General features: G+C 36.0%; 1 protein-coding gene across 1 annotated transcript in view; it reads right to left on the bottom strand.

The window, feature by feature from the left end:
• ABI3BP (ABI family member 3 binding protein) overlaps positions 1 to 27,150 on the bottom strand; it is a 124,062-nt gene that overhangs the window by 42,130 nt on the left and 54,782 nt on the right. Inside the window, exons 13-32 of the mRNA XM_062512244.1 lie at positions 24,634 to 24,699; positions 24,059 to 24,133; positions 23,824 to 23,892; positions 22,340 to 22,414; positions 20,951 to 21,010; positions 20,520 to 20,585; positions 19,553 to 19,627; positions 18,427 to 18,501; positions 17,409 to 17,483; positions 16,491 to 16,568; positions 15,873 to 15,947; positions 14,737 to 14,802; positions 13,410 to 13,490; positions 10,141 to 10,206; positions 7,627 to 7,682; positions 7,089 to 7,155; positions 4,983 to 5,030; positions 4,397 to 4,471; positions 2,107 to 2,181; positions 1,195 to 1,269 (exon numbers count right to left, since the gene is read on the bottom strand). Coding sequence (XP_062368228.1) covers positions 1,195 to 1,269; positions 2,107 to 2,181; positions 4,397 to 4,471; positions 4,983 to 5,030; positions 7,089 to 7,155; positions 7,627 to 7,682; positions 10,141 to 10,206; positions 13,410 to 13,490; positions 14,737 to 14,802; positions 15,873 to 15,947; positions 16,491 to 16,568; positions 17,409 to 17,483; positions 18,427 to 18,501; positions 19,553 to 19,627; positions 20,520 to 20,585; positions 20,951 to 21,010; positions 22,340 to 22,414; positions 23,824 to 23,892; positions 24,059 to 24,133; positions 24,634 to 24,699 — 1,398 coding nt within the window. The remainder of the gene's footprint in view (positions 1 to 1,194; positions 1,270 to 2,106; positions 2,182 to 4,396; positions 4,472 to 4,982; positions 5,031 to 7,088; positions 7,156 to 7,626; positions 7,683 to 10,140; positions 10,207 to 13,409; positions 13,491 to 14,736; positions 14,803 to 15,872; positions 15,948 to 16,490; positions 16,569 to 17,408; positions 17,484 to 18,426; positions 18,502 to 19,552; positions 19,628 to 20,519; positions 20,586 to 20,950; positions 21,011 to 22,339; positions 22,415 to 23,823; positions 23,893 to 24,058; positions 24,134 to 24,633; positions 24,700 to 27,150) is intronic.

Here is a 27,150-nt window from a genome sequence, read left to right as displayed (position 1 = left end):
TGGCTCATGCTTACAAAGAAAAACAATCCCTGCATGACAGCTTGAAAAACTGAGTGTCAGATACATACAGGAATTCAAGAGAAAACAAAATCCTGAATGAAAACATGGGTGGAAAATACATCAGGTAAGCAAAATCTGGAGTCAAGCAACAAAACCTGAAAGAACTGAGACAACTACAGGGAATATATTTTCATCTATATTTCAGAACCCATAACTGCACTATCCATGGTGTGCTGGTCTCCTACAAGTGCCAAAGGAATTACGTGTGTGACAGGGAAAGAAATTTTCTGTGAAGACAACAAACCAGCTAGGAATCTTTCAATACCTGCAACAGGGTAGAATGTAGTTCAATTAGTAGAAAAGATAACAAATCAAAACCACAAACAGATTATGTGAAAAACAGACTAAAATATAAGCATTGGCCCTAGGAGCAGTAAAAAAATAATAATGACCAACTCAAGGTAAAAAAATTTATATGCTGCTGTCTTTTGTTGTTCAATTGTACTAACTGCCAAAACTTCATAAAAACATAAAGATACATAAAAACAAGAAGATACACAGAGTTCGTGGTATAAGTTAGTATAAGTTAGTGGTAAAAATATTCCCTTTAATATGACTGGTTTGTTTTCAATTTGGAAGACATTCTTCTTTTTTCCTTAAAAATAAAATTCCTTGTAAAATTAGTGAATATATGTCACTCAAAATAATGTTCAATGGATACTTTCAGAACTGTTAGAAGTTACAGAGATTTGGCGGTTCATTAGTATGTAAATCCCCATTAAGTTTATTTTTAAGGGTGAAATTCCATTTCCAGTTCACACAAACATATGAGTGGTTTCAGTTAGAGATATTTAGTCATAAATGAAGGCCCTCAAATAGATTCTTCTCTAAGCACCTTTTGATAGGCACAAAAGAGATGTAATTTCTTCCAACTGTTCATAATGTTTGTATGTTGTCTACCCTACTGTACAGATTATTCATCAGTGATAGATGTCATGTGGCTGAAAAGCAGAGTCTACTAAAGGTCAGACATTAAAAATAGAAATCAGCTCTGTTTTCCTTTAAACACCAGAGGATCACCAGAGAATGTATTTGTAATATGAAGGAATGTTAATCAACACTTGATTCACTGAGGAAGGACAACCTAAAAGAACCTCTGGATAGTCAGGCACAACAAAACAACAATGTATGTACCAGGTTTTGTGTGTGGTACATCTGGACTTGGTGATGCCCTGGGCTTGGAAGGGACTCGTCGACTTTCTTTTTGATCTGTAGAAATGAACAAAGTTTTGAATTTGTTATTGAGGATGATGATTCTTGGACCTGTGAAGATGTGCAATTTTGAAGACATTGTTAAGGATGATGATTCAATATATGTTTATGATTTTTCTGATGAATCTGAAGATTCATTTACTGCTGAGAATTTTTTTAGGGATTATTTCTGTCATTTGAAAATAATCCCAGAGATCTCCTGTTATTGTAATTGATACAATGGCAGTGCAGAGACTAAAGACAAAGTGACTTTTATAGTGATGAACTCTCCACTCCTAACAGCAATAACAAACAGAGCTTTCTGCAGAGTAAACTGCTGTAGTTCTAATACTTCCTAGTTATGCTTCTCAAATATTTCATATTCCAAAAGTCTGATGTTCATTTAAATCAACTCTGTATTAAAAAACAAAAAATCCTCAGCAAAGCAGTCAAAGCAGAAGAAACATGGAAATTTACAGCTAATTTTCAAATGGACAGAGCTATTTCCAAAGCCTGGGGAACAGGAAAGTACTGTAATTTTACAGTTTTAAAGAAGCAATTAAAAAATAAAACTATTTCTGTCACACTCTAAAGAAATCAAGATGCAGATTTTCCTGTGTGCAAGGGCTCAAGATGAGCGTTAAGCCACGTATCTCCATTGTGTGTCATTGACACATATAAATATCCAGCTGATTATCTTGTTCCATCAGACCTGTATAGCAAAATTTGATTATGACAGCAAAGCACAGCCTATTCAATACGTATCTCTCTATCTTCAGAGAACTCATCAATTTTGAAAATTTTCAAGGTGATGGAACTGTCATGCGCTAAAAGGTAAAATATTGATAAGCTTACTTGCTCTAGTTGGTGGAACACGTGGACTGGGTGATGTCTTGGGTTTGGAAGGCCTGTGATATGTATCTTTTGAAGCTGAAAGAAAGAAACTGGATTAAGCATTATTAAAGTAATAAGTAGCTTCAAATACAAGTACACTTCTCTGTAATGGGTGTTGTCCTGCAATGATTCATGATATCAAATTCAAGAGACAAAAATGCCTTAGTCAAATGGATCTGTCTAAGCAGTCATATGACCCAGGATCAATTAAGTGATTGTTTTCTGACAGTGGAATTGAGGTTTGAGTGGAACAGTATTATAGTTCAGTCCTCTGTGAAGGACTGAATTTCATTTCATCAAATTGGAGGGGAAGGGAAGCGGAGAAAGAAAACTTTAAGGATGCTGATCAACCCACCCAAACCACATCACCACTCACAATGGTGCTACCCCCACAGGATGAATGAGAATATATAATTAGGATTTTCTGATCTGCCCTCTGTTTCTCATCCTTAAATGTTGAAGGAAATTTTCCTATCCTATGTGCATAACAACTTGAAAGGAACAAGGATTCTCCTTAATTGTTTCATAGAAAATAAGAAGATACCAAGAACCTTGACTGTTAAATTATTGAGGAACATGCAAAGAAAGATGACAATTTTTTTCAGGCCTGCTTTTTATGATTTTTGCTGAAGAAGAAAGACAATGTGACTATTCAAACAAGAAAGCATCGTTACTTATTGCTGCCTTTGGTTTCTCAGTTCTAAACCTAATTATATCCAGAACTGTATTAGCGTAATAAAACAACAAATACAAAGTTTTACCAAGAACAATCAAGATGTTACAATCACTGTCTCCAGAATAATCATACCATCCCTGCTTGGGCTGATGACTGATAGTCACTCTTCCCTGAAACTCAGCATCAAGTATTATGTTCTTCAGAATTTCCTCCAGTTCAAGTTAACAGCTCTAATACAGAACAGATCCCAAATATAAGTCCAAAGTTTTTGTAAAAGCCACAAAGAGACTGTGGGTGGTTTTATTTACCTTCAGCTTTGTACACTTTCCTGACTTATTCAAGATTTTGTTTCAAGAAATAGGTGCAGACTTACTGGGGAGAAAAGAAACATGAGTTGTCTCTCTGCCCAACTCTTCACTAACACCATCCAATACTCCATGCACCTTGGACGCCCATACTGGGTCTGGCTGGAATGGAGGTTATTTTCTTCATAGCAGCCCCTGTGGTACTCGGTTTTGGATTCATGAGCAAGGAAGTGTTGATAAAATACCAGTTTTAGTTATTGCTGAATATGGCTTGTTACAGCATCCAAGAGTTCTTTGTTTTTCACTCTGCCCCCAGGCAAGAGAGCTGGGCTAGAGGTGGACAGGATGCTTGGAGAGGACAGAGCCAGGACAGCAGAACAACACTGGACAAAGTGATACTCCACCTCATATAAAGTCATGCTTGGCAACAAAACTTTCCAAAGTACCCATTGCTCCTAGACTGGCACTGGTCTGCCTGTGGGATGGTGTGTGCGTTGCTTTTTACCACTTGCTTTTCCGCCCCCCCCACCCCTTTTTATCTTTCGTTATTAAACTGTCTTTATCTTGAATTATGATTTTTTTTTCCTCCTTTTTTTTCCCCTGCTTCTTCTTCTGCTCTTCTGATTCTTTCCCCCATACCCCACTGTGGGGTAGAATGAAAAAGACGTTAGTGCGTGCTTAGCTTCTGGCCAGGGTCAGCCCACTACAGTACCTCACATCATGCAACTGTGAGTTGCATAATTTACTTTCTCCCTCCTTAATTGTCCTAAGGTTGTATATGGATGTAACAACCCATATAGACACAATTATAGGAAGTATTATACATTCTTAAATCTGAACATCACAAAGGCTCTGGAAAAGTGAACCAACAAGTATGAATGAAAGCTTGTGCCTGGAAAAGAAGAAACAAGTCCACAATTTGAGAAATACATTGCAGAATCCTTCCTCTTCACGATGGCATCCCTCGTTTTCACTTTGCCAGAACACAAGCACATTCATATAGAAAAGACTTAGTTTCAGTGAGAATTTTACAGAAAACACCTATTGCTGCAGTGACTTACAATGTAATAAAGAACTGAAGATATTTTCAGCTTAGTAGGGTGGTTATAAATTCTACATCACTGGATTTTACTACTCAAGGAATGTTCTAAAATACATGCCCAAGGAAAATATATAAATCTCAAGCTCCAGTGATCACAGTAGAGTCCATAAGACACATGTGTCATGGACACATACCATATATGAAATGGCAAAGAAACAATGAACTTGCCAGGTTTTGTTTGTGGCACCTCTGGGCTTAGTGATGTTCTAGGTTTGGAAGGAACATGCTGTGACTCTCTAGGAACTGAAATGAAAAAAGAACAAAACAACACAGCAAATACAGCAACTATTAGAATTTTTTGAGGATTGATACTGACAGAAAACATAACATTAAAGAAGAACACATGCCTTTGGGACCTTTTGGAATCACAAAAACTTGAGTAATGGAGAAATATGAATGCTCGGTACATAACAAACCCCAGTGCTGATGGAAAACTTTTGTTACAGGACAATATAAAACAAGGCCAGTATAGTTGGACAGTATAAAAGGTGAAGAAGCACAATATAAACATAGTATAGGGACAAGCAGTCAAAGGTAGGTTGTGGTGCTTCCATCTACTTTGCAGAATATATTTGTGTGAGAAAAAAACAGAAAAAGGTGATTATGAATTGTTAGTGAAAAATCACCAAACTCCCCCTTACAGGATGAACTTTAATAGTAAAAAAATTATGAGACTGGAGTGCAATGAAGAAGTACTTGTGATGCTCAGTGAGAAAAAAGCTAAATGTGATGGTCCCCAGGTGAAAACTGTTACCTATTGTTGGTTTTAGTTGATCAGGTCTAAGTGTTATAGATTCCAGGACTGTATCAGAAACAAAACAGAAAAAATGTTTTGAAAATTGAAAATTTACAATTAGCACTACTTTCTGAATAATATACTTTGCATACTGCCTCATACAGAAACAGTTGCATTAAAAAAGTGTCTGAGAAAGCAATGTTATATTCAACATAGTGTGACCTTTGTTCTCCCACAGACTTCGATGAAATATCCAAATACTATCATTCTATAGTTCAGAAAATGGCTTTTTAGGGACATGAGTCTTTTCCCTTGGTGATGTATTTCAAATGCACTTTATAAACACAATGGGAATCAGACAGCACTTTTTTTACTATTATTATTAAACACTATTATTAAAGAGCATTATATGTTGTATTGCATTGTATAGTCATATAATTCAGCTGTAGATTGGAATGGATCTAAAATAAAACTGGGTGGTTTGGAGCCACAAGGATTTGAAATTGATGTGTCAATTCTTCTGTTTAGATTACAATTGAAAAAGAAGAAATGTCTTTGGATCTTTTAAGACTATTACAAGATAAGTGGATAATGTTATAGAAAACATTCTGTATATTACAAATTCTTGAAGAAACAGGAAGGTTTTTTTGGGCTTGCTTGCTTGTTTTTTTAAATACAAATCAATACAAGCTCATAACATTTGTGTGACAAAATCACAAACCATTTCTGAAAAGGCCAGACTACCATAACAATGAAAAATGGCCACAAAGATAAAAAACTGAGTGTATGAGAAGTTGCATCTTAAGGTGTAATTTGGAAACAATGTTTTATGGTCAGATGCCATGGTTAAAAATTATGAAAAAAAAAAAAAAAGGATTTTGACAGCTACATGAGGAGATCACATCTAATAGATAGCATCATACTTCAAAAATATTAGTCTATGTCTACAATTTAAAGGTCTTCAATAAAGTGTTTATCCTCAAATTTTTCACATTTACCAAAGGATAACATATATTGATATTTGAGACCCTTGCAATTTTCTGTTGATATTACCAACTGGAGAGCATGGGACAGAGAGTAATTTTTTTCTGCCTACCGCTGAATTCAACTGCTCACACATTTAAAGACATAAAATCCAGTATTTTGGAATACAGTGTAAAGGATCATTAGTGCCAATAAATATTTACAAGCAAATACTAAGTCTGCATAACTGGGCAATTTACTCCCTTATGCAGAAAATAATAATGACATGAAATTAATTAATTGTGGCTTAGAAGGGAAACATATATTCTAACAATGCAAAGCAATGTTGAAAATAATTACACCCCCCAAGTAGCCTCAGTACACACTTGAATTCCTTGCTATGTGCTTTAGTTAGCAAGGTTAATCTGAGTGTAACAACACTATTCTCATCCTGTTGCCCTGAGATAGCAGACATTTATTCTCTTGCTCAGTGAAAAAATACCTAGCAGATGTCACTACTCGTGAAAACTACAATTAAATCACTGAACAGCACAGAACAGAACAGAAACCTGTAACTTTTTGTTGTGTCCCCTGCCCTGTTGTTGGGCAGGGGAAAGTTACAAGTTTTGTGAGCGCTGGCCTTTCAGGCACTCAGCTTCATGGTTTCTCAGAGAAACCTATAGTTTCCAGCCAGCATAAAAAGAGTGGGAGAGCAGCTCAGACTTTTTCCACAGGCTTTATTATTGTCTGTGAAGGGGTCAGGCTACAAATCCAAAGATAGGGGATCACACGTGTAATTTTATAGGGTTTGGGGGGAACACAAGTAAACCAATGGAAAATAGGGTTAAGACATTTTGGCCAACTACATTATCGTTCTTTGTTTGGGACAACCAGTTATAAAGAATCAAACCTAACCAATAATATTCTAAAAAGATAAGAAGAAGAGCTTACAGTTTTCTAATATGAGTTATTCTAAGCAAGTAGTTTTTCTTATCTCAAAGGAGGTTCCAGGGGACTTTCACAGGGCTGTCTGCAGAGGGATTCATCTCCTCTACAGAACCCCATTCTGTTTTAACTGGCTCAGATAACTAAACAGCTGCTCATAAATACATTTCAACCCAAAATAAAGTGTACTAGAAAAAAAATCACAAAGCAGTTTACCATCTTTGGATTGTGGGATGTGAAGTTTGGGTGAAGTTTTAGGTTTAGAAGGAACACGTTGAGTCTCCTTTGGAGCTGGAAGAGAAAATGAGGGCAAAAATTTGGTTAAATTGCACTGCCATTAGCATCTGGTACCAGCTGAACACACAAGCACAGAATCCTCACACCTGCAACTGAGAAGTAGGCAAGTCAAGAAATACTCTCCATGTGTTTACAACAATCTAAGCAATAAAGTGGAATTTTAGTAATTTTAAGCACAGTTTTTGTTTGTGTTTTTCAAATAAGAACTGGAACAAGCACAAACAAGCATAATTATGAGAAATGTGATTCAGAGCTTCCAGCATAATTTCTTTTTTTATAAAGGAGACATTCCAGCTGTGAAGAAAGCAATACACCCAACTGTTTTAAATGCCAAGCAAGATAATTACCTAGAAGAAAAATGAGGTTAAATGAAATAATCCTGAGGCATAAGATGTCTGACTTCAGTGATGCTTGCTGTGATGTAAATAAAGCAAACACAACAGCTTGCCAAGGAAACTCTATTACCTATGGGTGGCCTTGGTGGTTCAGTTCTTAGTGTAATATGTTCCAAGACTGCAACAGAAACAGTGTGACAAAGTGAGTAAGGAACAAAAACTTGAAATTACTCCAGCGGTAAGTAGAACGGCTGGTACTAACCCAACACCACAGTAATATGGATCTTCAAGCTGACTTTTAAACCATGGCGATCAAAATTCTTAATAATACAGGTAAAATAAGAAATAAATAGTTGGACAAACTTGATGGCAATAGAAGCAAATATGTGCAAATAGAAGCAATGAATAGATGGCACATAGAAACAAAAATTTGTGGATAGTCATAAATATGGAAACTCAGAAACAGCAAGGGACTTTCGATATACGCAATGTCATGAGACCCCAAACTAAACTCTGTTACTTGAAAGTATGTGCTGACCACGACAAAACAGTTGAATTTTTCCTCTAAGGTGAGAAATTAAGCAGAGGACTAAAAGGCTGCTATTTCTAGAGTTGTACTTACTAGCTATCTGAAAAAATTATTTTGATAAAGCCTGTCCATTTTTTCTCATATCCACTTACTTACAATTTGGATCACAAAACCAATATATGATGCCCTTTTCCTGGTCACAAACTATACCAAACGGGACAAAAAAATTATGAGATGGCAGAATCTATAAAACTTCTTGGCAATAAAGAAAATATAATAATGTCAGTGCATAAATTCTTCCCTCTCAAGTTGGTAACAAGCAAAATAGTGTATAGCACACAGATATACATACCTAAAGGTAGAACCTGCTCTATAACCCACATTCGCTTATCTCCCAAATTCTCTTATGCATCTACCCATTTTAAAAATGGGCTTCACAGTAAATAACACTATAAAACTTTGATTTCAATCAAGGGGGTTAATACAGAAGTATTTATTACATGTCTATTTACATAAACAGTTACAATATTCTGTAGCATTAATATCACTGCAAATGAGGAAAAAACCCCCCAAACAACTAGCATTAACTTCTACTGACAGTGGCCAGATACTCCATAGACATCTCAGACTAACCACTAATTTTCAAATGTTCTCACTACATATGCCTGATTTGCAAAGACTTTGACATTATTCAAGGTCACCAGTTGCCTTTGCAATTCAAACTCAAAACCTTTTCCTACAAAATAATAATTTTTATATTTTTCAGGTAGCGCTTGAAAAATCAGTCAGCTCTTCAAAGAGAAAAACAGCTTCCAATAATAAAAAGAAATTTATATTATTTGTTAGGTCAGCAAACCCATCTGGAGCAATACGGCTCAAGTAACATCCCAAAAAAAATGAATGGCTTTTCTCACCACCTAGAGAAGAAAATGTTGACATTTTTCTTTTCTTTACTTTCTGTGCTAATAACAAGCCTCAAAGTACATAATTTCAAAAGAAGTGCCTTATCAGATTTAGCTTGAGGTGTTTTGATCTTAGCAGATAATTTGGGCTTCAAATGTGAGGAACATGATACTGGGAAAAGTCTGTTCTATGAAAAGCAGCATTTAAGCTGAAAGTAAATAGAAAATCACATTCAACAATGAAGAAATGAAGTCTAGGAAATTACCCTCTGTCCATATCAATGAATAACCACAGAAAAAAATTGCACTATGTGTTTAATGTATAAAATATTGTTGGATATGAACAAAGCAAGCAATGATTATGCCTTTGATGGATAAAAAGGGCTGGATATTCTTCTGCACAAAATTAACTTCTCATAGTCAAAAGCCAAAGAAAAGAGACTTAACAAGCAATGCTAAGAAAAGGTTGTCATGTGATATTGACCTTGGCAAATCAATGTCATTAGAGGAGTTTTGGGAGTATTTAATGGTGCAGAACTTGTTGCCGTAGAAAACTATGAGTTTAAGTGATTTGTTGCTAATTGACTGATTCTATTTCATCAAATCATTTAAGGTTTAAAGCTGTCCTTGTCCTGTGAAGTATCATATATGTAGTCAGCTTCATCCAGGTTTTAAAGACCAAAGCTAGACTACTGAAAACATCTTGAAGCCATACTAAAAAAAGGCCATGTAATATTTTGTATAAATGGTGCTCCTCATTAAAAATAAAATTACTTGTTTTTTAATTGAACAAAAGTTTGGGTGTATTAATTGAAAAAATGCAGTGTTTTCCATATATTTGAGCAATTATCAAGCACTGTGCCATAAAACTCCTTCTGCAGGAATTGTTTAGCAGTATGTAGTTTTAAATGCAACTTTTAGATTATGTTATTTCTATATACCACAAAATCTATATTATTGTAATAATTCTTATTCTTTCTTCTTCTAATGTTAGCGAAACTTTTAAGTAAATACCTTTGAAGTGATATCCCGTATTTTAGAAGATATCTCCATGTTAGAAAAATGGAGAATAAAGCATCAAGATGATACTTCCATTTGCTGGGTTTGGACCACACATGAATAAGCAAGGAGCCTCCAGGACAATGGTGTTTTCAACTGCACATGCTATCAGACCAATGAAAAGAAGGATGACTCATAAACATTACCCTCTGCAGTCTTTGGACGTTCATATGTGTAGGGACTCCTAGTAGTGACTGACACTGGAATGGTTGCTGCTGGAATAAACAGAATTTTCTTAAGAAATACACAAGTGCATCTGCATTTATCTTTCAACTGCTGGTATGGCTCAGCTGTTCTTGCTTCTCATCTATAATCCACTTCTAAACTCTTCAAATGGAAATGCTGTGTAAATGATAAGTTTACTGAAATTACCCTGTGTGACTTTTGCTGCTTTTGGAAGATAAAAAGTGCATTTCTGCTACATGAACACGCTTGAAGAGGAGCTCTCTAAAGCTTCACCTTCCTGTTTTACTGAATTTTATGTATCTGTTTATGACTGTAGACCACTGAAAAGAAACAGCTCCAGAGAACTCAATTTTATTTGGTAAATCATTCTATTAATTCTCCTGGGCTTCTCCCATAGTGATACAAAGGATAGAAGTGAAAGGCTTCAGGTGAAAATACCTGTAAAGTCACAGAAAGCAAGGCTGAAGATCCCAGAAGATTATCTAGTGCCACTGCACATTAGATCATCAAGTTAACAAGTTTGCCATCCCTATCTAGAGTACTTAATAGGGTTTGAAAGGAACAAACTCCAAACACCCGGAAAAATATAAAGAACTTTGAAGTCAATATTGGTAGAATTGTTTGATATTAGCATGACATTACAAACAAAATCGATTTTCATTCCTAAATACATCTACAATCATTGAGTAATCTTCGTGCTGATCATTCAAATTTTGCTTCCTTTTCTCTGTTTTGACTCTTAGTCTCTGTCATCCCTACAGATTTTAATTAGGAAAGAAAAAATAACGGATAAATATTGTATGATGTGTCTCTATATGCGCCAAACTATATCTTTGGACACACCAACAATCTGTCACATTGTAATTCACAAGCATTTTAAGACTCACAAGTACACTTATTTCAGGGAAGTTACCTTAAAATTTTTAAATACAATAAAATCTGAGACCTAAGACTTCCAAAATTTAGATGGAAAATTACATTCTCAATTTCAAAGTCTCTATTTCCCCATGTAAAGGATTATGGTAGTTTACCTGGGTGGATGGTTTTTAAATCTAAAAGACTGAATTATTTCAGAATTCTGAATTTTCCCTCTTTACTGACTTTTTAAAAATAGCTTAGACAGCTATGTGTCTATTATGTTTGATACTATTGTCATTACTTTAAGAAGGCAAAATTCTCAAAAATGGCTTCAGGACAGATAATTTGTACATTTAAGTAAATGCCCAGAGAAGTTGTGAAGTCTCAATCCCTGGAGATAATTTAAATCTTTTCTGTAAAGAAAGCGTTGCAGTGCATTTGGGTGCAGAATAGAAAATTCATTATAATTTCCTTTTCTGAACAATGGAGAATGTTTAGAGAGAGGTACTCATGCTAAGAATAGTAAAAGAGTGCACAATGGCTGGGTATTGGCAACAAAACCTCATATTTTTCATGCAGGCAACAGATTCACCCAAATATTATTACCCAAATACCGAGAAAGAGAATGAAACTGTGAACTTTCACTAGAATGTACAGTTTGTTAGCTAGAAAATCTGAAAATTATTTAAATGCTTGGGGTTTTTTAAATGAAGCTTTTTTTCTCCACAGCCAAAAAAGGCAAATACTTTACCAGAAATAGCATAAAAAACATATTAATAATGAAAGCCAAAATTAATTGCTTGACCCAAAGGCAATTATTAGTATGTAACTAATTAAATATGTATTTGGCATATATTGTTCATTATTCTGATTGTTATTTTGATTTTGATTTGATTGCATTTTGATTTTTTAAGGGAAAGTGACAGCCACTATCATGACACAAGTTTTTAATTTTAGCTGAATTCCACATGGTGCTGGAACACAGACAGGCTCCTTCTCTTTTTTTTTTTTTGGCACCTACCCAAAAGCCAGCTTATCCCCATGCACTGCATACTTTATGGCTCAAATAATATTTTCTGAAAAAGAATATATTTTGTCACATCAGAACACATGCTAGTTTCACTACCTACTTACAAGAGAATCATGACAAGCTTCATCAAGATTAAAAAGTGTGTCTTAGGTTTCTACCTGATTGAGTCATGAGACCACTAATGGGAAAGAAAAAAACCAGAAACATCTGTACAAATATGGAACAATGCCACTTTCTTTGTAGGCATATAGAAACTTGCTATAGAGCCACTCAGTGTGGAAACACCAGGATAAAACCTTGATCTTGGCCATCCTAGAGTGTAAAAATAAATTATGCAACACTTTCCAAATTAATTGCCTTTTTTTCTCAGCCATTTCAAAAAACAACATGCAGGAATCAGATCTATATTCAGACATAGACACCTACAGCAGACACAAAAGTAATGATTCTTGTAATACAATACTGGGTTTCCTACACTAAAAATGATGCAGGAGCTGTAATCAGCACAAAAAACTAATTATACACAGTATACTGAGACAATTCCAAATCATAAGTGCCACTCCTTTAACAAGCTTCACAGGAAATAATTTGGTGTGAAGAGAGTTAATTTCTTTTTATGAGCAGAAAATAATTTGCAGGGAATATGGAAAGAATTTAATAAAATCATGTGATCTTTTCCATAATTGAGTAATATATTCTTACAATAAACAATTATGCAATTTCAAGCTTTCTAATTTCATTATAAACCATGTAACACTAGAAATATTTTTACAACTCTATTTATTTATTCTTCAGGCCCAGAAAATGCCAGGTGTGTTTTATTCCCTGCCCTACATCATAGACCAAATTTCACTTCAGTGTGAAGGTGCTATTTCATTTGAAATCATAAAATATGTTTTTATTGAATTCCAGAACAAAATTCCACTCTCACTTTCAGAGTTTCAGGTAAGTCTACATATGCACTAATGACCACTGAATCAATACAAATCCTGTGATTTTATATAAGATGTTATAACCATCAGCAAAACAGTAGAATTTGTGTTTTCTGGACCCTATAATGAACTAAGTTGGAAAACTTGTTATTTCAAAATTAAAAGCAGAAAAAAATTTGCTTCAATATCAGGTTGTGTGAGTTGGTGACTTGGGATACAAAAGCTAAAAGTTTTCTTGCTTTGTGTCTATTTTTTTAATCCAATACAGAAATATTACTCCTCAGAGAGGAATTCCTCACCTTTCTGATGATTAAGTGCCAAACTTCAAATTCACACAGAAGAAATTCAAGCTAAAATGCAATACTTAAGCAATTCACTATAACAAATGGTTGCTATGGAAATTAGTTACCAGGTTTAGTTCGTGGCTTTTGGGGTCTGGCAGATGGTCTAGGTTTAGATGCAGAAGTAGTGAGTTTTGCTTCTTTAGGAGCTGAAAGAAATATACTGGATTATAAGTTTATGCTTTCCACTGTGTCACCAAAAAAAAAAAAAGAAAAAAAATTCAAATGAGGCAATGAATGGCTACTGGGAACAAATGGTAGAATCAGATATGCCAAGAAGGCTTCTCAAAAATCGTCCTAAGAATTCACTACTCCAGCAAAATTTGTTTGCTCTTCACTGTAAAAGTAATTGCATTTCAATATGCAATTGAAGCTTGCAATCATGTCCGAATGTTCCTCTCATTAAGTTAGCAAATTCATTTTTGTAAGGTACCTAAGAGAGAAAATGATAATGTTTTTTATCTTTTTGAATTCCAGGTAAAATTTTTAAGCCATAAGAAGACATATACAGACAAAATATACAGAAATGTCCTTGATTTTTGGCATAGTAAAGAAATTACTGGCAAACAGCTGGAAGAACATGGAATCAATTTACAAAAATGGAACTGCTTTGTACCTGCAGTCATTGAATTCTGCTCATAGAATAGAAGTAGCTAATATAAGTAGAAAAATATAAATAGAATAGAAGTATAATTTAAATGGTAAAAATTAAGAACAATGAGTCCTAGAAACCCTTTTCCCACCAAACATGCCCGGGTTGAAACTGCAATTAGCTAATCTGCCTGTTAGTCTGACTTCAGATAAAGTCCAGACTTAGTTTCCAGCAGAGGTAAGTAACTTTGTACATTTTTAAAAAGCAGTGCCATGGGACTGCTTTCCAATAAAATGTTTCAGAGCAATTGACACAGTGGAAAAACATTTGAGGTCTACAAAAAGAGCAGAGAGGAGGGAGCCATGAAGTGAGTGAGAGGTGTTTTTCAAGTCAAAAATGACATTCAGAAGAATTCATAAAACAGTGGAATTAACCTGTCGACCTAGTGCCACAGGAATCCTTCACTGTTATTATGGATTAGCATCCACTATACTACCTTTACACTTGGCATTTCAATTGTATTTCCAATGAATTTTCTGGATAGAGTGATGGTGTAGAAAAGCTCTCAGCAAAGTGGAAGAAAAAAAATTTTACTGTACCATGGAGCTAACAAAACTGCATGGAAAAAAAAACCGGTTTCTTTTTTCTCCTAAGTTTAGAAAAAAACATTTCTGAATGCTTATCTCCTAACTTTCTTCTTTCAGAGAAAAGGATTAAATACAGTGAAAGCTATGAGATAAAGTAACAAACTGTGGCTTGGACTGCAAAAAAGAGTGAATAACTGCTACAGAAACATGTATTACCTAGGGTTGCTTTTGGTTGTTCAACAGTCTGAGAAGCTTTAGGCTCCAAAAGTGGTGGTTTAGGGGCTAGAAAAGAAAAATTCAAGTGTAATCAAACCAATCAGTGGATATATCAATACAAAGCCAGAAGTGTTATCATTCCAGTAGTTCAGGGGAGTTGTTTTCTAAACAGTCTAGATAAACCTTACTCCTGCATGTAACACCCTACACTTCCCCCCCCCCCCCCCCTTTTTTCCCTCAGTTTTCTATAAAACTGCACATTGAATGATTGTGTGAGAATCTGCTTCTAAGGCTCCTTCCCCATATTTATGTTCTCAGGACATTTTTAATCCTGCATTTGATTCAATCACTGAATAAATTTCTCTTCTGTTCTGGGAGAATAGTGAGAAAGGAGGGATGAGGAAGAAAAGAATGTAGTCTGTAATGAACACCAGAGAATCTATATGGAAGGAAACTTCTAAAGGCCAACATTTTGTTGAAAATCCTAAATCAGGACCTGAAGTTAATTGCAAGAGATGTATAAGACAATAAAGGCAGCTCCTGTTTTTTACTGCTCTATTTATAAGACATGAGAACAGAAACATTTTAGGTCTCAAATAATCCACAACATAATATTTATTGGTCCAGTACCTGAATCACTAAAGGAAGCAAATTGATTTCCCTTAATCCAAAATCCAAAGAAAATTAGAGGAGGTCTGGTTTTTTGATCAAAAGGCAGAAAATATATGACACAATGATTGTGTTCCTACAGTATTAGCAAAGAAGTCATCTTTGGCATAGTACATCTGTGTGAAAATGAGAGATAGAGACTGGCAAAGGAGATCATAAAAATAATAATCTTATTAATTGCTTGTAGGAGTGATATTAAACAGAACTTTTTTTCCATTCCAGGTCCTTTAAAAAGGTTACAACACTAGAGAACTGTTTTATATTTTTATCACTGGATCAAACACATAAAATTGATGAGCTTAACTCTAACAAGTTAATGAGAGTTAATAACCAATTTGAGAATGATAAGTTAGTCAGGATGCTCATGTATTGCAAAGCTCTTGTCCTTTTCAGGAAATTTTGCTTAGATATTTTTAGAGAATATATCTCTTTGCATACCAATTTATGAAAATGATGTGCACAATTACCAGGTTTCACATGTTGTACTTCTGGGGTAGCAGATGGTTTCGGTTTAGAAGGAGTAAGTGGTATTTCTTTTGGAGCTGAAAGAAAGAGCTCAGTTTGCAATGAAAAATTGTTTAACAAGCATTTCCCACAACAAACAGCACACGTCACAAGTTAATTTTGAAGACAACCTAGTATGGAATGTCAAAGCCAGCTGATGAAATCAGATTTTGAAGTGTGGGATGGAGATGATACTGAAATACTGTATGTTGATCAGAAATAGGATTCTGTGAGTCCAAAACAATTAAAATTTCCATTTTGAAAGCTTTACATACCAGACATAATCACCACATTGTGTGCACTGGGAGTAAAAGAGACAGAACACTAATAAAAGGATGATGGTGTTTTATCATGCAAGAGACAAGTTTTACTTCTCTGAGACAGTAAATCCACCCAGAACCTTGTTCTCATACACAGATATGTCAAGAACAATCAATATAATGATGATGGAAGAATAAGATTCTCTATCCAGGAAAAAGAATGATTATGAATGTGAAATGATATGTGGAAGGAATGCATTCATGTGGGAAGGAGTGCTCAAAACAAACACAGAGTTTTTCACTGGGTGAAAACAACATTACCTAATGTTACCCTTGGCCATTGAAAAGGACGGGAAGTTTTAGGTGTGAAAGATTCCAGAATGGATTCACTTGTTGCTGCTGGAAGAAATGATGACAGTCATAAGAGAGCAAAGAGCTAATGGAAGAAACTCTTCCTTCATGAGAAAAAGAAAATTGTTTTAACAAGAATAACAAATATTTCACTAATGCTTGGACATTTATCTGTTTAGTATGCATTAGGGAGAAATTCTGAATTGCACTGAAACTTCAGTGACTATAAATCAGCGCATTTGCAGTGTGCAAAAATTCTGGAGATTTATTTCCTCCTGCCTTCATTGCAACTGGTCTGGACCTCAACCACTGCCAAGTAAGATTTTAAGTAGATCTTTTGAACATTTTGAGTTTTGGTCCAATACTTAAGGGAGATGGTACTGTGTACAATGTAGATATCTAATGAAGAGGACGGGTTGAACAACCAATTAGTCACACATTTAAAAAATAGAATTTGGAATAGAAACCTGACAACAGATCCAGCTGTGGTTTCAGTCCCAAACTACTACTGAGTGCCTGTGACTGTTAACCAATTTCATGCTGTTAAGGATGCACTAATTTTAACATTTTTAGTGATGCTACAACAATAAAATGCAACCTACAGTTCACATCACAGTGTTTTCATCAGAACTACTCTACAAATACTGTTTTCTCAATTATCCATATGGCATATTTATCAACATACTGAATCCTGTGAATGAGTTGCCATATGAATTATAACTGTGGGAAAACACCAAGTTCAACCATTAGCAGCAACATAAATTCAAAATCGGCTGTAAGGGGCTAATCCAAAGGTGCATTGAAAATAACAGCAGGGTATTCATTTCAGTTGAGTTTTAGAGCATGGCTTGAGCTACTGAATGAAGAACTAGGTAGATATTATTGTACCTGGTCCAGCTTCTGCTATTTCAGGCTTACTAGGTGCCACAGGACTTGAAAGAACAGGCTGAATACCACTGAAAACTATAAAAAAAACATGTCATGTTATCTATGATTATTAATTATACACACAGCTTTTTTTGGTCATAGAAAAACAACCAAAACATGCCATATATTATAGCACACCTAATTTGCACTTTACCATAAGCACACCTTACCTCAGGAATGGAGCAGTATTGGTTTAGAGTGTGAGCTGAAGGTAGTGCTTAAAGTGAGAACTAAAATTAAATTGTCAGTCAACCAAAGCTAATAATGCTTTGGATCAAATGGTCCACATAGCTTAAAGTGACTCAGAAAATACAAAGACAAAAATTTCTGTACCACAATTACAAAGATAAAGCACTCAATCCTCACCCCTCCCCCCACCAAACTATAAAAACCAAAAAGCACTGCAAGTTTATTTCCATGAAAAAAGCACCTGCCTTAGTTCTCTTCAGTGCTTTGTTTTGTGTCAATATTTTAAAGTGAATTTTAATGTCATGTAATCATTTCACACATGCAAAACAATGGTAAAGTTAAAAAAATCACTAAACAGCAAAAAAAATAGTAAGAAAGGAGCTTGCTATGCTGGCAAGACAATATTTGGTATAAAAATGTGTTCTAACTCAGCATATAACAATTAGGCTTGTAAAAAACAGCAAATAATTTTAGAATTCTTATTAAGATTTAGTCAGTCGTAGAATTGAATCTAGTTTAGTAGTATTAAACCAGGTTTACTTCATGTAAGTGTATCTCAAAATAGCCCTAGAACCTTCTTGAGAAATGAATGTGTGATCAGAAACATTACCAGGTGAGTTTCTCAGTAGAAAGCACAAGTTTTCATGTACAAAAGGATGTTTTTAATGATCATGACTCACACAGAAGACAACATGGAAGATTATAAAAATATCTAGAATTAATAAAATTTCAAAAATGGCTGTCCAAACACCAAAAGGGTTTATCTGAAGAGCTAATGCATTACTATTACCCTCAGTTGTTGTTAGCACATGAGGTGATGTGGAAAGTGGAGGCATAGATTTTTCCAGGTCAGCTGTACTTGTAACTGTGGGAAAACATAAATATCCTTGAGACAGATTTATATTGATGCAGACATAGCAAGGGGGCAAAAATCAGAAAAAGAAAGATTGCTTTACACAGCTTTGTAAGATGCCAACACCACTACATCATAGTTTCTAAACTTCCAACTTTAAAAGAAAGTAACAAAACTTCAAAGTTTCGAAGATGCCACGTCCACATAACAGACACACCCTGACAGGAACTGCAGTCCCCCTAAAAGCAGATTCATCAATAGGAGTCAATTGATCTGTGCCCATGTAGCATGAAAAAAACTGAGCTTTTGAATTCATCTGCACCCATAGAAAGAGACCTACATGCTTTAAATGCATGCAAATATGAATTTGTACAACCAGGTGTTTCTGTTGCCAAAGCTTTGTATGTTTTAATATAGCAAAAGCCAGTATTTTGACTTATGGGTTTTAACATCATGCAATTTGTAATTTGTGGTATTTTATCTAATTAACATAATATAAATTAACACAACTTCTGTGATATATTGAAGAGGCAGACTGAGGCAGAAAATATAACACAAAACTGTTGAAATATTGACTTTCAGATTTAGGATAATTTTCCATCTTATGTCTTGCACATTTGTACCTTTGCAATGAATACAAATACATTCTTGAGTACCTATGACCCCAGCAAAAAACAATTTCAAGATGCAATAGCAGCAAAACCTGAAAAAGGACCTATGACTGGAGAAAACTGCAAAATAATGTGTACGATATGGCTAACAGAAATCCCCTGTGGTAAAATGCCCCAGCCAAGAACATATCTTTATAACTGATAATGAACCCATCTAGGTATTGGTCCTATTCTATTCAAAAGCTTAAAAGCACACAAAAAAATATTAATTCCTATGGTCTCATTTGTATTTGATCCTACACCACAAAATATCATCATGTAATTTTAAAGCCTATCAGACACCGCAAACAAAATTCTGCTTCAGACACCAAGCAATCAGAGCAAACAGCCTGTATACAATATCCTTGCAAAACCAAATACTAAGCAATGGAAGTATCATAAATACAATTTACCAGTCTCTGTTTTTGATATTTCTGCAGATGCAGAAGTTTGGGACAGCAAAGTAATATAATCAGAGTCCAGTGAAGCTGGAAAAAGAAAAATAAAACCAAAACAAAACAGGTTTCAAGACAGTACTAGGGATTTGGGGAAGGAAAACATCTGAAATGGACATGCCATGGATTTCCTAATGTAAATGTGCGAAAATGCACTGATGATGAAAATGATGAAGAAGCTGCTAGAAGAAATAAGACAAACAGATCATATTACAAGAGAAGTGGAACTGCCATAGCCCATGCCAGAATTATATATGGTTTTGTACAAATGTCCCCTTTCATCTCTACACTTAAACTTTACTGAAATCTAGGCCCAAAAGAAGCAGCTGCTTGGCTAAAAGCACAACAATATCTCTTGGGACAATGCTACCAGAACTGCAAAAAATACCATTATTTCCAGAAGCAGCTGGTGTCTCAAAACGCTGAATAAAACATCCTATTATTCGCCAAAAAGTGAAATGAGGTTTTGATGTTAAAACCCTAACATGGTGTCAAAAGCAGCAGCAGAGCAGAGCATTCCCACTTCCAGGTGATGGCAATGAAAAGGCATGTCCTCTTGTGCCAGCCCAGCTGGGTTTGCCTCTTAGGAACATCGTTGTGTTTGAATGCATCAAAGAAAGCAAGACCCACTACCCAAACACAAAGAAGCAGGGGGATGGAGCTGAAGGTCAGGTGCAACAATGTGGTCTCTCTGCAGAATGTCACATGCTTCCTGCAGAAAATGCTCATCAGCCATGGAAAAAGCGGGGCTCAAACAACAGAATTGCAGAACCAGTATGGCGAGTGCTTCAGCAAGCCAAGCTGCACCAAGTCTTCATACTCTCCATGGAAGATGACAAGGATGCCAGGTGGTTTAGGGTGAGAAGTGTGTGATGGGAAGTGAAAAAGATGGAGACAATGAGAAAAGAAGGCTGTTGCTAGTTACCCATCACAGTTTGTTGAGTTGCCAGGGAGGAAGGAGTGGTGGACTTCGGCCTTGGTCTTCGAGTAGCTAAGATCAAACACAGAAACCACCTTCAGGTCCTCACACAGGCTGCTGTCACACAGGTCACATCAAGACAGGGCTATAAAGAAGGGGATGTGGCCCTGCTTGGGCCAGGCTACCATGCCACAGCTTCACTCCCCGTGGTGGCCCAATGCTACCTTTCAACTGGCATTGGCAACCAAGGCATGAGAGGAAACCTAGAGATGGTTCCCCAGAGCATGTACAGGTAGAATAATTTTTAAGGAGCCATAAGGGTCCAGCCACATCACTGACCCACTCTTTGGGACAACAGCACATCTGAACAGGCTCATCACTGCAGAGAAGAGCATTGCCAAAGTAAGCAGTGAAGGAGGGAATCACTGGCTATTTACCCATCCTTGTGGTTTCCCATGAAGCAGACGAGGTCAATTCCAGCTCTGGTCTCTTGGTTGCTACGGTCAGACACAGAAATGATCTTGAGATATCCACTCAGCCTTGGCACAGCAGTACAAGCAGTACCAGCTCACAGCCCCACACATGTCTGTATTTAGGGCCACACATGCCCTTTCCTGCTAGTACTCTGTGACTCAAACCTGCAGTCAAGTGTCTGCAACTAACACAATACTCCCTGAGCCTCAATAGCTAAATGTCTCTACATCAGCAGGAAAATGCCAAAATATCCACTTCACAAACCGCTCCTTTCACTTCCTTAACAGGTTCTTAACAGTTCTTTTAGGGGTAACATGGCATCCAAGTATCACACCTACATATTTAGAATTCAAGATCTGATCTCACTTTTCCCTACAATCAATGAAATCCTTCATTCTATGGGTCAGAAATTACTGTTCCTGGCACTAATAAAACAGTATCGAGAATTTATCTCTCTCTAGCTAAATGCTTGCAATCAAGTGAAAAAAGGAAAATTTTCCACAGAATTCTAGAATATCTTACAACTTACACTTGTACAACTCAACATCTCTTTGTACACTGAAGAACGAGTCCCTCTACTGATCTCCTCAGAGATCCTGTTATCCTAATTTTGCACAGGGAGAATGCATATCCTAATATATAAACCAGTGTCCAATCTGGACTATGGGTACTCCCTAGCACTGTACATATTTGCCCATTGCTTTGGGCTTGGTTTCAGGTTTAAGGCAGGCAAGACTTGTCACAGTTTGCAAACATGCCCTTGGATGAAGCTAGTGGCAATAAGGAAATAGTGTTGAGTGATTCCTCTAGGATATTTTGATATTCCCAGTCTTTGTATGGAAATCCTTCTGTTCAAGTCTCTTTGACGTAATCCTTTACTAGCAGCAATGACTCACTAACCAAAGCGTTTGCACCTGCCTAAGGTCAGTAGATAAATATTTTTCTCTGCCTGTGGAGGAGCTTTTCCAATGTGCAAAAGGAACAAATTTGACATGTTAACAATTATTTGACCATTTATAACAATGGCCCTCCACACACACACATACACACACACACACATATACACACACAGACACACACACACACACACACATCCATCTATACAAACAATCCCTCACAAGAAAACTGGGACAAGTTAATTTTTTACCAAAGTGAAAAAAACCCCAAAACCTTATCATTGCAATATTTCATTCCAAATGTCTCAAATGCTGCAGCAGCTGCAACTAGTTTCTGTCTCTCCAGATTTATACAGAGCAAATCAGAAAAAACCCTCCATTTAGCAAAGCATTGCTGTGTCTTTTGAGAGACTGCCTAGATGTGAGGAAAACTACAGAGAAGACAGATATCATTACCAGCTGAGATTGGTAGCATTTCTGGCATGCCAGATGTTGTGAATCTTGAAGAAAGAGGCTTCCTTTCACCTAAATCTGCAAAGAAAATATTGTGTTAAAAGGCTTAATTGCCTCAGAGCTACCTGAATAACTCAGGACTCGGTGAACTTCCATTTGTTAAAATGGAAGCACAGGTAAAATTCCTTGCAAGTCAGCTGGGCATTACTCTGTCTCATGGACTGTTAGCTTGGTGTGGAAGTCCATGTGGAAATTAGGCGACCTAATTATTCATATTAATGAGAATTCTTTTTATTGCCTAATAATCTCAGCACATATTGCATGGCAGATAGTAAGGATCCAGAAATAGTCAGAGGACCTGACTTTTTACAGAAATGTTACGCAGAAATATATGCAATTTTTTTTATTCCCTCTCACTATTAAGTTCTGTCAGCACAGGAAAAAAAACCCAGTACTAAGAAAGGCAGGTCCACAGCTGGGAATCTTAATAATGAGAAAACCTAACACAACCATCTAAAGGGATCTCTCCTCATTGCCTCTGGTACTCCGTCTACAAAGATGTATGAGTGCAGATGCAAATCTAGTTAATAATAGGAATAAATGTTAAGTAAAAATGAATTACTGTGACGGTGATAACTAAAGCAATTCAAAGCTTGCAAAAATAACAGCAAGGATAAAAAAAATATTTGAAACTATAATGAAGTCAACTTATCAATTTTACCCCATGTCATTCTAACAGCTGAAGCTCTGTAGTAATTATAGACATGGACATTTCCAAATCACTAGTATCTTTAGCTGCTGTTAAAACAAACAAACAGAAAACAACAAAATCTCAGAAATAATTTCATGTAAGTAAATTAAGAAAGAATATCAGTTGGAGAGAAATTTTACCTTCCACTGCTCTGCAAAGCATTTATTATTTTTACTCATTTATTTAAAAATTAACCTTTTTTGTGTATTTTAAATACCATCACTAATTACTTAGCTGAAGATGTTAACTTGGGCATCATCACCTACCTAAGGCTACAGGAAAAACAATCTATTCCCAAAGCTATAACTCAAAGTATAGCTTAGTTGGAAAGGTTAGTTGTGTTGACTTACTTAAAAAAATAGGAAAAAAATCACAGCAAACTGTATGTGAAAAATTGACAGGATGAAAGAAACAAAAAGCACTAAAAAGCATGGTAGTTTACTTGACTGGAACAGTGTTAAGCCTTGCAATATTTAAATCTTTTTCCTGACACACCTCTTTGATCCATGCCGCATTATTATGCAAGCTAGTTGCAGACTTCCTTTAAACTTGTGCCTGATCACAGGAATGATACAAGATGCTGCTACAGGAGTTGAAAAAATAAGATGTAGGGCAACACCCAAGGCAAACAGTATGCAACAGCTGTCTGAAATCATCAACACGGAAGCAGCAATGAACTTCTCATCACCAACCAATCGAAAGGGCATGCTTCTGAAAGAATATTGCTATAATTTACCAGTGCCTGGCATTTCTGAAGATGTGAAAATTTGGGGAGTAGAAATAACAGGAAGAATGTCATGTGAAGATGGAAAATAAAAGCAAAAATAATGCTGTATTGTTTTGAAGTGACAAGAAACCTTCTGCAACACCATAATTCATGTCAAACTGAACAAACTACTTAATGAGGGGCTCTATGTCTTCTCCAAAAATTCCCAGCTGTCAGGGGGATTAACCTCATGAGAAACCATTACCAGATTGGGTTGGTTGCACTTCCATGGTACCAGACGGTTTGGATCCTGAAGGAACAATCTGTTTTTCCTCAAAAGCTGAAAAAAGAATCCAAGCTTAAAATGATGAGAGAGCTGTGACTTGGTGGATTAGCATCAAATAGCTGAGTGAAATCTGTGTATTTCCAGATGATGCCAACACAAAGCTGAGCAAGATGGCAGATGGCCTCAAGTGAGACATGAGACAACAGCCAAGACAAGGGGAGGGGATGGCTGGAAAAAGCAGGTTTCTGGCCTTGAAATGTAAGTGCCACATGCTTGAATGAACTCTTACCAGCAGGGAATTCTCTCTTATTAAAGTTTATGGGTAAGAGCTTCAGCTATACTGAAAGAAATAAGATGATGACGAGATACAACAACACTGTCTTTAGGCAGTTTTCAAGCTGACAATAAATACATTTTTCAGGCGGTTACACAAACACAAGAATGGTGAATAAGCAGCTCTCTTACAGTGAAAGTTGGTAGCCAAAATTAACATTTGTAGATCTACATGATGCTAAGATAACGGAAAAAAATCATGGAACTAATCTGCTAATTACCCATTTCCATCTCTCTCGTTTCTGCAAAAGGCAGAGATATGGATTTCAAGTCTGGACTCTGAATAGCTAAGAGAAAACATGAAACAAAATTTTATCATTCCAAGACAGACTCTTCTGGAAAATGATACAAAATCTAATTTCAACTGTAACTAACAAGGACTTTTTTTGTTTGAAGGTCTCTTTGTTCTGTTATTCTCTACCCCATTCATATTTAGCATACCCTATCTAATCAAGCTGAATCCTTATTACTTAAGAAGACTTCATTCACAGCAAGGTAGCTACAACCCAGCATTTGATATTCATATCACTTGCAGGTCTCTACTCATTACTGCAATATGTATAACTATTTTTAAAGAAGTTGTAACAGCAAAAGATAAGAGTAGTACAATAAAATCAGTGAAATAATTGTTGAAGTTAGTAAACAGCAGCTACTATCTGTTATCTGTAATGAGGATTATTACAAAGACCTTCTGGTTTCTTCACTTTGAAGTATGAATAACCTGAAGTGTGCTTTAATAAAAATGGAGTCAGGATGGAATTGGGCACTCTTACCTAAAAGGCATCATGAACATGCTACTGCCATGTGCAAGTTTGCACTACTGAGTTCTAGTGATCCTACTCAACTGTGTGTACTGGTCAGTAAGTATTTTTCTTTCGGTTAAAACCCTCATTCAAATAATTAGGTGTAGCATTCATTTCTAGTACAGGAAATATGAATATATGCCAAAAAGTGAAGAGTCTTTTCTCATACATTGGATCTGCATTCCCATTTACTTTCAATCCACCTTACCACATTAATAATTTGGATCCTAGATTACTATCCTGATATAGTTGGGCTCAGCAGCTGGACCACATGATCATTGTAGGTCTCTTGCAAATGGAACCATTCTATTCTATATTTATAGAGAAGAAAACACTACCAACAAAAGCCATATGATTCTCAGATTTTGACAAAAGCTTCCACTGATTAATTTACATCCAGTAAGAACTACAAGAGATCCCCCAAAGGCATCAGAACAATGAAGGCATGCTCACAAAGCTATCTTTTCAGAAACAATTGAATTCAAAATATGCTGATCATACAGGAAGTTTACAAAACAAAGGAGAGATCTCCTTCTAGCACAATCAAGGTAGAAAAATAAAGAAAAAATTTTGCAAGGGAACTAGGGCAGAATACAGGTCAGTATTTATGCTTTCTTTGCTGGTTTTGTGGCAGCAGGTGATCAAGGCATGCAGAGACACAATGCAGAGAAATCTTCCCTGTATAATTATGCCCTGACTCCCACAGAATATCTTTGACTTCAACAGTGACTTCATGGAGACAGGGATGTTCCCACTGGCTAGGCTGGGCCTAGCCTCACATAATGAAATTCCACTTTTGTCAAGTAAAACTATTCAAAGAGAATGGAGGATATGAGAACAAAACCATAATAAATACTTGAATGAAACAGTTGTTTTTTCCTCAGGTGTTGCTATGATTCTGCCTTTACCACTGAGGCAAACATAGGATTAGATTATTATTCCTTTTTTTTTCTTACAGAAAGAAAAAATACTTCACATCCCTAATAATTTTCAGTTTATCAGCTACATTTATGGCAAACAGATTCTTAAATCATTGTGTCTCTCTTTTTCCAATGCTGTTTCTAATTGGATTTAACCAAACGTCTACAGTGAAAAGAAATGTCTCTCCCCATCCCCTCAAACATATCTGGAAAAGAGCTGTCAAAAAAAATCTATCAAATTAAGAACAAATTGTGAAGATTATTTTCATGTTCTTGCGAATCTGCTTCAACTATGCATTTCAAGAACTAAGAGGCATTCCTGGAAATTATTTTAAAATTTGGCAGACTGCATTAAGCAAAAGTATGCCATCCTAATAAGCCAGCACTCTTCTATGATAACTTCTTGACTAATGCTTAATGAAATACAAATTAATCTGATCCAATGGCCCTCAAGGTAACTAGTATAATAGCTGTTAATACAGAAAGCAGCAACAAGCGATAGTTTTGGTAGAATGAACTATTTATGACTAACACAAACACAGAGAGAACACAGGTCTGTTATAAAATCAGAGGTCTTGAGAAAGGGAGACACAGGGTACAATGTAGAGGAGCAGTGGCAGGAGATGGTGAGAGATGGGACTAAGGCTGACACTGGACACCTCCTGCCACAAACAGCTCAACAATGTTAGCTGTAAAAACTGCACACTTGGAACTGGACAAAAATTAGTTCAGAGTAACAAGGACACAGAAATAATATCTACCACACTCTAATGGTCCCCCCTATGCGGTGAGCTCACATCTGAGATGTTTCCTAGCAGAAGAAAGTAAGAAAGAAGGGAGGAAGAAGGAAAACATCCACACAAACCTCATGTTCTTCCCAGCACAGGACTCCAAATGCTCATAACTTGCTGAAATACTCCCGTTCATCACCAACACAAACATCAAAGCACTGAGCTTAGTTCTTTAATGAAAGGGCATAGAAGCACCACAAAAAGAGTATAATATAAGAAGTTTG

This window comes from Cinclus cinclus, chromosome 2 (genome assembly GCF_963662255.1).
Source record: "Cinclus cinclus chromosome 2, bCinCin1.1, whole genome shotgun sequence".
NCBI classification, from domain to species: domain Eukaryota; kingdom Metazoa; phylum Chordata; class Aves; order Passeriformes; family Cinclidae; genus Cinclus; species Cinclus cinclus.
Note: the sequence above shows the minus strand (reverse complement) of the source record. Positions and strands in the feature narration are given on the sequence as shown.